The sequence below is a fragment of the Pelophylax lessonae genome (assembly GCF_965119305.1).
Source record: "Pelophylax lessonae genome assembly, chromosome: 5".
Classification (NCBI taxonomy): Eukaryota; Metazoa; Chordata; class Amphibia; order Anura; family Ranidae; genus Pelophylax; species Pelophylax lessonae.
Window position 1 is genome coordinate 422,642,855 of NC_138772.1, and position 16,599 is coordinate 422,659,453.

At 44.1% G+C, this 16,599-nt stretch overlaps 1 protein-coding gene across 2 annotated transcripts in view; it reads right to left on the reverse strand.

The window, feature by feature from the left end:
- The window catches only part of RB1CC1 (RB1 inducible coiled-coil 1), a 353,042-nt gene that overhangs the window by 94,846 nt on the left and 241,597 nt on the right, over positions 1 to 16,599 (reverse strand). For both annotated transcript variants that reach the window (XM_082257759.1, XM_082257760.1), the window contains exon 19: positions 11,338 to 11,385. In XM_082257759.1, coding sequence (XP_082113885.1) covers positions 11,338 to 11,385 — 48 coding nt within the window. The remainder of the gene's footprint in view (positions 1 to 11,337; positions 11,386 to 16,599) is intronic.

The following is a 16,599-nucleotide window of genomic DNA, read 5'->3' on the forward strand; positions in this document are numbered from 1 at the left end:
TGAGGATGTGGAATCATCCTTACTAACTGAGCATGCAGGGTGCGTGGACGCAGACCCAGAAGGGTAACTCGCATCTGCGGCGGCCAAATCAGATTCAGGATCTGATTAGACAGATGAAGCAGGTGAATGCTGGGGGACGCTTTTTTGCTAGCCCGTTTTCCCAGGACCAAATCCACCTTGGACACTAAGGACTCCAAGACCGCTGTCAGTGCAGTCAGGGATTATTGGGACCCAGAGGGCTTGGCAGTCCCTGAGAGGGGAACAGGTGGGGAAATATGGTCCAGGTAGTCCATTACAGAAGAGAGGGACCGACACAAAAAAAGTGTATACCACTGGCGGTACCACAGGGTCCAGCAAAGAGCACTACCACTGCTATAGCAGAGAGAGGGACTCCCACCACCAAAATCACTGCCCATATAGCTCCAAAAACATGGCCTCTGCTATTTTCAATGAGAAAACCACAAGAAAATGGCCACCGAGGCTACACAAACATGGCCGCTGGTTTGCAGCTCACAAAAAAATGGCTGGCCCCGTGCGGCGCCACCTGGTTCCTGGAGGCCCAGGAGCACCAAACACGATACCAGTAGGAATGGGGGCCCTGGCAGGAGCCCCCACCAGGTACAGCTCCACCCAAAGGTGGATCGTCCAGGTGCCGGCGGCTTGGTCATATGAGCTCTTGCGAGACGTTTAACTCACAGGCCAGCCCCCGTCCAGTGGGGCTATGTCCCCGGTTGACCTAGCATGGAGCTGAGGTCTGCGCGCACTCACTGGCCAGACTGGGGGGAGCATCTGGATCTAGATTATGCAGTTTGTCGCCCAGTCCAGCAGTTGATAGTAGATTCTCACAGGTACAAAATAACAAAAATAGGAAAAAAAATTCCATTTAAAAAGGAAAAAAATGCCAGGACCAGAGATCCCGGCAAGGAACTAGGCCCTTACTCCTGACTAGGCAGAAAAAAACGAGAGTGCCTATAGCTGAGAGTGGGAGTATACCCCCTGGGACTGCCCCATAGGCGTAGTCAAGCTTTTTCCTGACTAGTGTCCTACTGCGGTAGGGGGCAGTAGAACCCAATGGTCAAGAAGATAAGGAGCTGTGTCCGTCAATGAACGAAAGAGAAAGGACAATGACTCATCAAATCAAAGAAAATTTACTACAGACTGCCTTCAAAAAAAGAACATGCTTCTTTGAAGTGACCCACTTAGAGCACAGACCTTAACCCCATAGAGATGCTGTGGAATTACCTCAAAAGAGCAATTCAAACCACACATCCTACATATGTGTCTGAGCTGAAGCAGTTTTGTAAAGAGTAATGGTCAAGAATTCCTCTTAAATGATGTGCAGGTCTGATCCAGAGCTACTGAAAGCGCAAAATTAGAATTGAGTATTATTAGGTTAAGCACATTATGTTTGACTATTGTGACTTGGATGAAGATTAAGTCACATTTTATGGCAAATTACTGCAGAAAATCTGTTAATTCCAAGGGGTTCACATATTAAGGGGTAAATTTACTAAACGTGTAAAGGCATGCAAACTGAGTCATAATTTTTAGTAAATCTAAATACAATCTAATTTTCTATAATAAAATCGACATCTATGGTATTATAAATTTACGAAACAAGCTGGTGCATAGGATGCATTGGAATATTTATTTCCAACAAGACTGGAAAAGATGTGAGATGCATAGACTACACTGCTACATCATGCAATCAGAGCACTGAATAATGGCATGTATCCTGACCCCAATACCATATATGACTTTGTCTTCAATTGCATTTGAGAACTGTTTTATTATAACCCATAACCTGTTTAAACAATGCCAAATTTTACTGTCTAAAATAGCAATTATTTTTAGAACATTATGTTGTAACAGAGCATGAGTGCTATCAGGCAAATCAGACATTTTCTAGTGAATTAAATGACACTACATTCAGTTTATATTTGGTAATATAAATGCAATATGTTTTATTATTAGTTTAATCTACCTTCTATCTCTCCCTTCCTAAGTTTAATCTCAGAAACGCACTCTTAATTCCAGTCGTCTTAGACTTCCTTTTCTAGAGTGCCTACGTTCCATGTCCTACTTGTAAATGTGAACATAGCCACTTCTTACTGCTCGCCCTTGCATGGACTACACAGCTACGTAAAGATGCATTCATCGCTGGCATGTAACATCCACATCCATATTCGCAAGGATAAAACAAAAACAAAAATTAGTGTAGCCCTGCTGATTAATAATAGTGTGATATAAATATCAATATACCATTTCAAATTAAAAATAACCTTAAAAAATCACATTCCCTAATAAATAAAGATATTCACAGTAAATTCATTATTTAAATCATCAAGTGGTTAAAGTTTAACCAAAGTCTCAGAGCTGCAATCAAATCCTTTCACCTTAGTACTTGGACTTAAAGGCGAGTATAAATATGCCTTCCCCCGCTTCAGGGGTTAATATAGATAGCCCCATATTCCTTTCCATTGTGTTTTTACGTCTTGATATGGACTTTGTTAATATTGAGCGCTGCACCACTTTGATACTGCTTTTTATTGTTTATTTCACAATATTGTGCTAGCTGCTCTTCAACACTATCTGCTATTATAAATTATTGTTTATGTAAAAAAAAATGTATTAACAAGCGCAGCAGTTATATTATATATTGTTAAAGCGGAGTTCCACCCGAAATTTATACTTACCTCCATCTTCTCGCTCCCGGTCACCTGAAAAACAAATGGATAATCGCAATTTTTTTTTTTTTTTCACTTACCTTTTAGAGAAAATATACTCACCTTACTTCCTTCTTCCTCCCCTCGGCGGCCACGGCGATTCGTCACTTCCTGGCTTTTGCAATGATTCCTGGGAGCTGAACGTCATCGCTCCCAGGAATCATTGCGCCTGCACCGGCCCCGACGTCAGTTCCGGGGAGCGCGCGTCATTCCCTTCTAAACAGCTTCTGGGCATGCCCAGAAGCTGTGGAGGGATGACGCGCGCGACCCGGAAGTGACGTCGGGGCCGCTGCAGTGCATCGTGGGACCGAAGAAGGAGGAAGAGGACCGAAGAGGACGCGGAAGAGGATCGCGCTGGCTTCAAGCTGCCCACACCCGAGATGGCAGCGCTGGAGAAGACAATTTCAAGGTAAGTATTTCTCCTGAAAGGTAAGTGCAACCCGGGACAGATCAGAGGCTAGCCATTGTGGAATGTGCTAGCCCTGACTGTCCCGGGGGTATTTTTATAAAAAAATGTATAACTAGGGTGGAACTCCGCTTTAATACAGATAGCCCAGGATATCTCCAATCACTTCTGCCTCTTTGATTTCAAAGATGGTACTGTCAATTTAATTACGATATTCTATACTATGATCTATACTGGGAAAGATATCCCAAAGGGTTAAACCCACAGCTGAAACCTGAGGTGTACAGGTAGGTGCTGGGGTAGGAAACAAGAAGAGAAAGTGGATAGATAAAAGGAAAAAATATGGAAAAGGGAGGGAGAGGGAGGGGGGGGGGACATAGAAAGGGAAGAAGGAGAAAGGAGAGGGGCAAGGGGAAGGAAAAGGGAGAGGGGGAAAAAGGGAAGAATGGGGAGGGGGGGGGGGAAGAAAGAAACAGAGGGGGACAGGGACAAGGGGAGAAAAGCAAGAAAAATTAGACCAAAATGGTCAGAAAAAGGAATGAGAGGGCTGGTGGGACTTTTAAGGTACCAGATAATTCAAAATAATAAAGACATTGTTAAAAACTTGGAATATTTATTAACATGACATCATTAAAATCAAGAACAAACAATACAACATTGATACATGTATTTTGACATATACAAAAGAAAAATGTGTAAAACACAAGGCAATAAATGGATGATGAGGATGAATAGGTCCAATGATGCTCATCATTGGACCTATTCATCCTCATCATCCATTTATTGCCTTGTGTTTTACACATTTTTCTTTTGTATATGTCAAAATACATGTATCAATGTTGTATTGTTTGTTCTTGATTTTAATGATGTCATGTTAATAAATATTCCAAGTTTTTAACAATGTCTTTATTATTTTGAATTATCTGGTACCTTAAAAGTCCCACCAGCCCTCTCATTCCTTTTTCTGACCTTTTTGGTCTCATTTTTCTTGCTTTTCTCCCCTTGTCCCTGTCCCCCTCTGTTTCTTTCTTTCCCCCCCCCCCCCATTCTTCCCTTTTTCCCCCTCTCCCTTTTCCTTCCCCTTGCCCCTCTCCTTTCTCCTTCTTCCCTTTCTATGTCCCCCCCCCCTCCCTCTCCCTCCCTTTTCCATATTTTTTCCTTTTATCTATCCACTTTCTCTTCTAGTTTCCTACCCCAGCACCTACCTGTACACCTCAGGTTTCAGCTGTGGGTTTAACCCTTTGGGATATCTTTCCCAGTATAGATCATATACAGATTAGGGATGTGGTACCTTTCGTGTATAATTTTGTGATACAAAAACACCTTCCATTTGATATTCTATACTAGTGGAGCATGTGTTGTAACACTCATAATCATAAAAGGACTGTCATGGTGAAGTAAATTAAACATCTAAGTACTGCGCTCACATATTAAAATGACTATGAATCTATGAAACAGATACTCATCGGCTCGTAGTACACAAGTCCTCCCACCTTACTTACTGGGACTTTGGTTACACTTTCCATGTTTGAATAAATGAAGAATCTGAACTGAATGAATTTTTTCACTTACTTACTGTGAATATCATTACTTTTATGTGATTTTTAAGGTTATTTTTAATTTTAAAAGGTATACAGTATTGATATTGATATCACACTAATATTAATCAGCGGTGCTACACTAATTTTTGTTTTATTCTTTTGATATTGTGGAAACGCTTAAAGTGATATGATGGCACTGTAGTGGTTTTAATAAAGAAAAAAAAAACAAAAAAAACATCTAAGTACCTTTTTCCTAATCGATATACAGCTGTCACATGACCCAGCTCTTCCCCAGCCTGTCTGCAGGGAAACATAAGCACGAGGAGCTTCTTGTCCTCTGCTGCTGGTCATATGTTCAAAATAAAAAAAAATAAAAAAATTGATTTTTGTAAGAACTTACCGTAAAATCCTTTTCTCTGAAGTCCATTGACAGACGCAGCAGCTATGCTTCTTTACCATTGGGTTATGCGCCATATACAGGAGTAGACTAGGCAGTGAAAAAATTCACTGAAGCCTATAGGGGCTGTCTTTCTCCGCATAACCCCGCACACACTGTGCTCTCAAATCAGTTTAGTAGTAAGCAGTGAAAAGAAGACACAAACCATCTCCATAACAGAGGGGCGGGTGCTGCATTTGTCAATGGACTTCAGAGAAAAGGATTTTACGTTAAGTTCTTACAAAAATCCAGTTTTCTCTATAGTCCGTTGACAGACACAGCAGCTATGCTTCTTTACCATTGGGGCGTCCCAAAGCAGTATAGCCATGAGGAGTGGGAAGAAACGCAACAAACAACAGTTAGCGTATTTCCAAGGCTAAAAACGTAGCCAACTGGGTAACAAAAAAGCTCAACCAGTAATAACAGGAGCTTACCAATAAAAGAAAAAAAATCAACTCCCTAATGAGAAAAAACAAGTCTCTTTAAAAAGCAGCCTGCAAAACCTTGCGGCCAAAGGAGGGATGTCAATAAATCTATCTTGTAGAATTTTGTAAAACTATGCAGGGATGACCAAGTCGCCGCTCTACACACTTGAGTAACAGATGCCTAATGGCGAAAAGCCCAAGAGGCACTCAGCGCTCTAGTAGCATGCGCTTTCACAGGGAAAGGAGGAACCTGACCCTTCAATGAATAGACCTGAACAACCGTCTGCCTAATCCAGCTGGATATGGTCGCAGCAGACGCAGCCAAACCCTTACGAGATTCTTCAGTAAGTAAAAAGAGAATCCAATTTTCTAAAGGACTCAGTTACCGTCAGATAAACCCTCATCGCCCGAACCACATCCAGTGAATGCAAGGAGATTTCCTTGGGATGCTCAGGAAGAAAAGACGGATTAGATTGGAGAACCACCTTATCTCTGTGGATGACCAAATAAGGCGAACGACAAGAAAGCCCTGCCAACTCATATACTCTGCGGGGAGATGTAATAGCCACCAAAAAGGCAACCTTCTGAGATAACAAAGGCAGAGATATGTCCATAGAATTCTCAAAAAGAGGATTTTGAAGAACAGACAAACCCAAATTCAGATCCCACAGAGGCAAAGGGGATCTTCTAGGAGAAGCCAGATGACGCACCCCTTAAATAAAGGTGCGGATCAAGGAATTAGCAGCCAATGGGCGTTGGAAGTAGATTGCTAAGGCTGACACCTGGCCCTTGATCGTGCCCAAGGGCAACCGTTGCTCAACTCCTTACTGCAAGAAAGTTAAGACCCTCGCAACCGAAAACAAGGGAGGGTGCAATTCTTGCGATTCACACCAGGAAGTATTTATCTTCCATGTACGATAATAAATCTTTCTGGAAGTCGCTTTCCTAGCCCTCAACAGGGTAGGGATCACAAACTCAGAGAGACCTATGTCTCAAAACCCCTGGCCTTCAACAGCCAAGCTGTTAAAGCCAGCGACCGTAAAGCAGGATGGAAGATCGGCCCCTGAGACAGCAGGTCCTCCCTTGGAAGAAGCCGCCAAGGAGGCTCAACGACTATCTTTAACAGGTCTGCGTACCAAGACCAACGAGGCCAGTCTGGGGCCACTAGAATCACTGGAACATTTTCCACCGCCATCCTGCGGAGAAACCTCGACAACAGCTGTATCGGAGGGAAGGCATAAATCAGCTGATACTGATTCCAAGGAGCTACCAATGCATCTGTGGCATCGGCCAGAGGATCTTGAGCCCTGGCCATGAACCTTTGCACCTTTTTGTTTAGACGAGACGCAAACAGGAGATGAAATACCTCTGGATGCAGGGACCATTCCCCTTCCTCCAGAACCTGACGAATCAAGTAATCCGCCTGCCAGTTCTCCACTCCTGGAATGTGAACTGCGGAGAGAGCCTGCATGTGTTCCTCGACCCAAGTCAGAATCTCGGCCACCTCCTGGGCCCTCTTTGTGCCCCCTTGGTGAATAATGTAGGCCACAGCCGTGGCATTGTCTGATTGAATCCAAACCAGGGAACCTTGTAGCCGATTCCTCCAGTGCAGCAGGCAAAGCTTGATTGCTCTGAGTTCCAGAACATTTATTGGTAAAGAGGACTCCTCTGCCAACCAGACTCCCTGGGCACAGACATTGTCCAGCACTCCACCCCAGCCCAACAGGCTGGCATCCGTGGTGACCACCGTCCACAACAGTGGTAGAAAGAACTTACCCTGGCTCAGGGCGGGCAACAGAAACCACCAAGCGAGTAAGGACTGCAGATCCTTGTTCCACTTGACAAGAATCTCCTTCTGCAGAGGCCTGGAATGAAATTGAGCAAATGGGACCGTCTCAAAGGTCGACACCATCAACCCCAGTGCTCTCATGCAAATCCGCAGAGATGAAAGATTGTTGTCTATCAGCAACCTGATCTCTCCCTGACACATCTGACGGGGTCAGTGCAGATTTTTTGAAGATGATGGTCCACCCGAACTCCTGAATTGTCTGAACTGTGATTGACAGGTTGCCCAACAAGGCTGAGTGAGAGTTTGCTCTCAACAGGAGATTGTCCAGATATCCTAGGACCGCAATCCCTTTTCTGCGTAGCAAAGCCTGCACCGGGCCAAAACCTTTGTGAAGACTGAGGCTAGACCAAAGGGTAATGCCACAAATTAAAAGTGCTCCTCCGCTACTGCAAAACGGAGATACCTCTGATGTCCTCCATATACGCATCTTTGATATCGATGGAGGCTAGAAAGTCCCCTTGAATCAAAGAGGCTCCCACCGACCGAATGGAATCCATTGGAAACTTCTGAAAGCGGTTCAGTGACTTGAGGTCCAAAATTGGACACACCTTGTCCTCCTTTCTAGGCACTGTGAACAGGTTTGAATAGAAACCTGGGTTAGACCGAAATTCGATCTTGTGCCCTGAATGAATCAGTTTGTGAACCCATTTGTCCTGAATCAGAGCTGTCCAGGGTTCCTGAAAGTAACGCAGATGTCCCCCACCCCAGAATCGCCCCTTCACTTAGAAGAGGATTTGCCCGCCGAACCGGTCTGGCTAGTCTTGGGCTTACCCGACCAAGCCTTTTTGTTCTCCCCAGAGGCTCTGAATGGTTTACCTTTTTCTTGCGCCCCCAAGGCATGAAAAACCGCCTATGAGCCGTGAACGAGGGCTCCCGCCTACTGCGGGACGCCTTGCCTTTTGAGGATTGGGGGAGAATAGTACTCTTACCCCCCATTAATTCTTTGATTAACTCATCCAAGGAGTCTCCAAACCGACGTTCACCCAAAAATGGGAGATCTGTTAAGGTCTTCTTAGAGGCCTGGTCCACCGACCAGCTCTTAAGCCACACCATACGGCGTATGGCAATCCACTGACACTCTGGCAACCAGAGGGGCCGCATCCAAGGCTGCATCACACAGGAACACCAGGGCCTGGGAAATCTGGTCCGTGAGCTCAATTAGGAGTCCGGGAACTATGTCAGCGTTCAAGTTACCCCTAAGTACTTTAACCCGTTCTGTTACCATCTGTGAAACCAGAACGGATGAAAAGATAGGTTTTATTACCGAGCCCGCCAAAAGATGTAGGTGGCGTGAAAGGGATTCCACCCGTTTGTCCACCGGGTTCGTAAACGCTGGGGAATCTTCCACGGCACCACAGTAGATTTGTTTACCCTGGAAACAGGGTGATCCACCCAAGGTTGCACCGTCCAGCGGTTCGAGACCGAGTCAGCAAAGGAATAACGGCGTTTACAGCTCTTTGGCACCACTAGCACGTGCTCAATGCGCCGCCATTGCTCATTCACAATATCGTGAAAATCCTCGGGACAAGGGAACACCTGACCCGACTTCTGGGTTTTGCGGGAGCCAAAAATGACCTGCTTTCCTGACTGTGTGGGCTCATCATCCATTGTTAATGTTTCCCTTACTGAACGAATCAGTGCTTCCACCATAGCGCATTCCCACACTGCAGCCAAGGAGGACATATCCTCCTCACCATCCGACTGCGAGGAGAGGGATCCCTTGAGGAGGGAGTTGTCCGTGGTGACCAGATCAGGCTCTGAATCAGAGGACAGAGAAGGCAGTGGCTGTATTTGACTAGTGACTTGTTTCATTACAAAATCCACTTTTGATGCCAGATTTTCCAATGCTGCAGAAAGAGACATGAGAGACTGCGATCCGGATGCACCGGCAGTCGCACTGAGGGGGTCTGGCGGATAATTTACTGCTTGGGACTTCATTTTGCAATTTGCACAAAAAATGGTGTACTGCCCCTTTAAATCGTGATCGTGGTCCACACCGCTATATCGTGCTGTAACCGGAGTCACCCCTAAATAGCAGCAGGTAGCAGAGTGTGCCCGAGGAATGCCCAAAAAGACCCCTAAACTGTAACACCTCACAGTGTATTCAGCAGCTCTGCAGCATGGAGATTCAGCAGATGAAACGTCTCACAGGAAGTGACCTGGAAGCACAAGAGGCCGAACTGCTTGTGTAGCTCCAGGCTACAACAAAATAGTGCCAATGCAAAAGCATAGGAAGCTCAGGGAAAATGGCCGCTGTACCTTACACACAGAGAGCCAATGCCCACACTTAAGATGGTGGCCGGAATCGCTGCCATACAGTCAGGACCCAGGCATGAGGCCACCTCAGGGATCCCCCTAAAAGTACCCCACAGGACAAGGTAACAATGTATACCCCCCCAGGGTGCCAGGTGCCAAATATAGCGCCCCCATGTGGGAGCAGGGAGGGCATGGTCATGTCCTGATAGGCCTGGGGGATCTTTCAGGAAAAACCAGAGTCCTGTTATACCCAGGAGTGGGCCCACATCTCCCACCCAGAGGCTGCTAGGGACATGGGGGGCTCAGCATTACTCACCATACTATGGACCGGGTGGGCTCTGCTCCAAGCAAACTGCCTCCCACCCTGAGTGGGGGTACTGCGACTCAGGGCATTCCAGGTCGATGCGTCTCGGCGAGACAACTACTCGCAGGCTCGTCCCTCCACAGGGGCTCTGTCATGGCGAGGCCTAGTGTGGGACTATAACCTGCTCACGCTTGTTGGCCAGGCTGGGAAACCGTAAGGATCTAGATTATCCAGTGCGAAACCTCAGCCAGCTGTCGCTTGTAGTTCACCAGGAGGATCCCCCTGACACTAGCTAGCGATAGTGAGTAAAAAGAAATAAACATAAATATTCTGAAAAGTGTGTGTGCGGGGTTATGCCGAGAAGGCCAGCCCCGATAGGCGTGTCAGTAAATGTTTCACTGCCTAGTCTACTCCTGTAGATAGCGCATAACCCAATGGTAAAGAAGCATAGCTGCTGCATCTGTCAATGGACAATAGAGAAAAACAGCCTATGAAATATAGAATAAAAATATATAAATAAATATCAATAAGCTGTTTTTAATTGGCATACAAATATATATTTGAAATCTTTATTGTTTTGTGGAAATAACATGGTGGGGCAGACTTCTGCCAGTCACATGCCCTCCAGCCTGTGTCTTAGAATAAGAGAGAGTTGAAGCCACCATTAATTTACATGTAATATCCTACCTCTATTGTGTTAAGCTGGTTAATGGACATGGAGGAGGAGGGAGGAAGTAGGCTGTCATTTACCACTGTGTTTACACTCACATGTGTGACTCTACAGTCACATGGGCTGCTCAGATGAGATTGGGAGGAAATGCTCAGCAAAGAAACCCACTGAAAGCTGAGCACGTGCAGAGTTGTCACTGCAGCTGCAAAATTCCTAGCTGAATTGGGGACATGAGTGGAGATAAGAGAGCAGCAGGATCAAACTGTTTTTTTTTTTTTTTGCAGAATACAGAAAACAAATTTCATAGTGACTAGTGAGTATGAACAGCATTTAATACAGCATGTATTGATAGTTTTAATGATGTGGGTTTAGTGACAACTTAAAGTTTGAGCTGCAGCAGCAACTTTGGAAATATTATTTAGGACTTTGTTGGCAGTGCACTAGTATTTTTTCTGGACACATTCAAAAGGGCTGTCACTACAATATTTACAGCCAAGTAAGGTTAGCTGAGAAAAAAGAAAATTATGCCACAATTTATGTGGAATTGCTGACATGATTGAGCTATGAGGCAGCCAAGTTTTTGCAATTTGAGAATCTTAGGTCACATGCAGAGGACATCAGGCAAGCTCAGCTTAAATCAGTAATATTCCAGTAAGTGATACCATAGACTTAATATTCAAATGCATATGCATTATAACTAAAATTATATATCTTATGACCTTACCAGCCTCTGATTCAGTCGCTTATTTTCTTCTTCTTTCAATTGCAGTGTCTGAATAAAAAAAAAAAAAGAATACATTCAAATTATTTAAAAATAAAATCAGTAAACTAAAATTCATAAGGACTTTTATAGACAAGCTTTTGTTGCTTTTCTGTCTCATAAAAGTCAATAGGAATGCAAAAGCCAATCAAAGCAAGTCTGCAAAAACTCTAGGAACAGCAACACAATCCAATTGTACACAACCCCAAACACATACTGTATGCAGAAAACAAAACAAATAATGCTAAATAATAGCAAATTGTGCCTAAACAGGCTGGTAAAGACAACAAGTACCTACTCACTTCAGTCAGGAATATTGCAATATATTTAACACACACACTTTATGTTAGGTTACACACTTACATGCAGTTCTTTAAGGCAGCTATTCATTTAATTGGGCTGCCTAATACACTACAACAGACCTAGAAAATAGTGTTTGACGAGCCCCAAACTGTGTAGAGAGAATGGGGGCAGCTATTCATTTAATTCAAACTGTGTAGAGAGAATTAAGGCAGCTATTCATTTAATTGGGCTGCCTAATACACTACAACAGACCTAGAAAATAATGTTTGACGAGCCCCAAACTGTGTAGAGAGAATGGAGAATTCGTACTGAACAAGTGCCATCATCATTTCTCCAAAACACGCAAGTCAGTGACAAAAGCAGTCAGACATAAATACTATGTCTGAATCTGTAGTGGCCAGGCACATAGGTGACACATAGCAAACCATATTTTCATTCTGTGCAATAATATGTTGGATGTCATATTATAAACTATGGTTAAAAATAAATACAGATATAGTTAGAATATTTGGTATTGAGGAGTGTTCGCTATGTATAATAAAACACTTCAACACCCCTTAAACCTTTTAAATTGGTTATGTAACTTCTGTAAACATCCTCTTCAAGGGCCAAAAACAACTCTCGAAGAGAACATTGAAGGAAGCGAAGAGTCTTTTATGAGAGTTGTTGATTCTAATATATCAGATTGCACTACTTAGCAAATGAATCACTCTTCATGAAACCAAAACACAGGTGAATTATAAGTGAGATAGGAAAGTCTATAGCACAAAGACTAATACAGATCAATCCTCCAATTGTCCCAATAAAGACAAAATACAAATAAGAGATCAGCTTGTGCTTGCTTTCTCGTATAGACTAAATAAATATTAAAAACTATCAGAAAAAAGAAAAAAATCTTTTTGGGGGGGGGGGGCTGAGTCCAGGATGGATAAGGAATGCAATAGTAAAAGCAGATGTGATGCTAAAGGAACAAATTCAGTTTAGTATTGATTGTATTATGTTGATAATAATGCACTATTATTTCTATAGCGCTAATGGGTTTTATTTGCAGCATGTTGGAATTGCTATGGGGACAAGGATTGTACCAAGCTTTGCAAACCTGTAAATGACAGATTGGGATTCTAGGAGTTCATGGCAGGATGGTAAGCTTGGTGAAAACGTTGTTCTATGAAAGAGATTTATAGATGATATTATATTTATATGGAAAGGAACTAAAGAGAAACTACATCTACAACCCCAATTACAAAAGAGTTGTCACATTGTGTAAAATCTACATTAAAACAGACTGCAAGGGATTTGTAGATCTCATAAACCAATTGAAGTTATAATTTTTTCCCACAATTCTTTGCAAAATTAGGATTTTTTATTTATTATTTGCTTTTCACAAAATTATCATATTACCAAGTTATTTCTTACACACTGTATAGGCATACTTGCAACTACACCCCAAAATACATTCTGCTACTCCTCCTGAGTATGGCGATGCCAAATGTGTGAGACTTTTACACAGCCTGGCCACATTCAGAGGCGCAACATCCAAGTAGCACCTCCAGGCGATCTAGGAGCATAAATTACACATTGCACCCCTCACATTTGTGTAAATATTTTATTATATCTTTTCATGTGACAACACAGAAGAAATGGCACTTTTCTACAATGTAAAATAGTGAGTGTGCAGCTTGTATAACAGTGTAAATTGGCTGTCCCCTCAAAATAACGCAACACAAAAATTGCTAGCAACAAAAGTGAGTACACCCCTAAGTGAAAATGTCCAAATTGGGTCCAATTAGCCATTTTCCCTCCCCGGTGTCATGTGACTCGTTAGTGTCTCAGGTGTGAATGGGGAGCAGGTGTGTTAAATTTGATGTTATCACTCTCACACTGGGTCACTGAAAGTTCAACATGGCACCTCATGGCAAAAAACTCTCTGAGGATCTGAAAAAAAAGTGTTGCTCTACATAAAGATGGCCTAGGCTATAAGAAGATTGCTAAGACCCTGAAACTGAGCTGCAGCACGGTGGCCAAAACTATACAACGGTTTAATAGGATAGGTTCCACTCAGGCCTCGCCATGGTCAACCAAAGCAGTTGAGCGCACGTGCTCAGTGTCATATCCAGAGGTTGTCTTTGGGAAATAGTCGTATGAGTGCTGCCAGCATTGCTGCTGAGGTTGAAGAGGTGGGGGGTCTGTCAGTGCTCAGACCATACGCCGCACACTGCATCAAATTGGTCTGCATGGCTGTCGTCCCAGAAGGAAGCATCTTCTAAAGATGATGCACAAGAAAGCCCGCAAGCAGTTTGCTGAAAACAAGCAGACTAAGACATTACTTACTGGAACCATGTCCCATGGTCTGATGAGACCAAGATAAACTTATTTGGTTCAGATGGTGTCAAGCGTGTGTGGCAGCAACCAGGTGAGGAGTATAAAGACAAGTGTGTCTTGCCTACAGTGAAGCATGGTGGTGGGAGTGTCATGGTCTGGGGCTGAATGAGTGCTGACTGCACTGGGGAGCTAAAGTTCATCGAGGGAACCATGAATGAGAACATTTCCTGTGACATACTGAAGCAGAGCATGATCCCCTCCATTCTGAGACTGGGCCAAAGGGCAGTATTCCAACATGATAACAACCCCAAACACACCTCCAAGATGACCACTGTCTTGCTAAAGAATCTGAGGATAAAGGTGATGGACTGGCCAAGCATGTCTACAGACCTTAACCCTTTTGAGCATCTGTGGGGCATCCTGAAATGGAATGTGGAGGAGCGCAAGGTCTCTAATATCAACCAGCTCTGTGATGTCATCATGGAGGAGTGGAAGAGGACTCCAGTTACAACCTGTGAAGCTCTGGTGAACTCCATGCCCAAGAGGGTTAAGGCAGTGCTGGACAATTATGGTGGCCACACAAAATATTGACACTTTGGGCCCAATTTGGACATTTCCACTTAGGGGTGTAATCACTTTTGTTGCAAGCAGTTTAGACAATTATGGCTGTGTGTTGAGTTGAGGGGACAGCACATTTAAACTGTTATACAAGCTGTACACTCACTACTTTACATTGTAGCAAAGTGTCATTTCTTCAGTGTTGTCACATGAAAAGGTATATTAAATATTTACAAAAATGTGAGGGGTGTACTCACTTTTGTGAGATACTGTAATTTCCTGACAACGTATCACACTTTTGAAGGCCCTGGAGCACCAGGACAATGGCAATGCCCACAAACGACCCCATTTTGGAAACCAAACACCCCAACACATATTCTAGGAGCCATTTTGTGTCTTTTGAACATGTCATTTTTTTTCACAAGTTTTTGGAAAATATGGAAAGAAAATGAAAAAGCATTTTTTTTTTTTTTTTACACAAAGTTGGCCATTTAGAAGATATTTCTAAGGCTTCTTTCACACGGTTCCGTGTTGCTCAGCGGGGATCGATCCGCCATCCCCGCTGAGCCGGGCGGATGACAGCTCCGTCTCCGCTTGCAGGTGTCTCAGCCCCCGCTGCCCTCTATGGGGGATCGGATGAGAGCGGACCGCTTGTCCGCTCTCATCAGATCCGCTCCGCTCCGATTACTGAACGGATGGAAAAATAGGGTTTCCATCCGTCCAGATTTCAGCACAGGATCGGATGCGGATGGCAGCGGGTGTCAGCGGAGATGACTTCCGCTGACACCCGCTGCCCCATAGAGCTGCATGGAGGATCCGATCAGATCCGCCTAAAAAACTGACAGGCGGATCTGATCGGACCGCCCGTGTGAAAGAGCCCTAACACATAGCATGTACATATCAACGATTACACCCCAAAATACATTCTACTGCTCCTCCTGAGTATGGCGATACCATGTGTGAGACTTTTACACAGCCTGGCCACATACAGAGGCCCAACATTCAGGGAGCACTGTCAGGTGCTCTAGGGACATAAAATTACAAATCAAATTTTCTGACTACCCACTACACTTTTGTGAGACACTGTAGGGCACGGATAAGCACCGTAGTAGGACTGATGTGGCACAGATGAGCACTGATGTGGCATGGATGAGGCACAGATGAGCACTGATGTGGCATGGATGAAGCACGGATAAGCACTGATGTGGCATGGGTGGGCAAAGATGAGACATGGATGTGGCACAGATTGGCATGAATGAGATATGATTGAGGTACGGATGGGCATGATTGAGGCATGGATGGGCATGGCTGAGGCACAAATTGCTATGATTGAGGCACAGATTGGCATGATTGAGGCACGGGTGAGCATGATTGAGGCACCGATGAGGCACAGATTGGCATGACTGATGCATGGATGAGACACAGATGGGCATTATGGAAGGCATGATTGAGGCACGATTGGGATCAGGCAGGGATGAGCAGTGCTGAAGTCTCCCTCCTCTTCTCGCACCCTGTACCAATTGCTGTGTACAGCGTGCGAGAACAGGAGAGAACTGAACCAGACATGATTGTTTGGTTCAGTTCTCTGATTGTTGACAACTGTCAACAGGGTTTGTTGACAACTGATTGCTCAGTCATTGGACAGAGCGATCATGTGGTAAAGGGCTGCTGTCATTGGCCTTTTACCATGATCCCTGATGCACTGGATCTGGTGAACCCAGCAAGCACAGACACTTCCATGTGCGCGCCCCAGGGGGCATGCGGGAAGCGCGATTCTAGGAGGACGTCACTGTACACCCTCCCAGAATAAGCCGATCGCGCTTAAGCCGTCATTCAGCTATGGCCCGGTTGGCAAGTGGTTAAGGACCAGGCCTATTTCTGACACTTGTTGTTTACAAGTTAAAATCAGGATTTTTAGCCAGAAAATTACTTAGAACCCCCAAACATTATATATATATATATTTTTTTTAGTAAAGACCCTAGATAATAAAATGGAGATCATTGCAATACTTTATGTCACATGATCAAAAAAAAAGTAAAGGG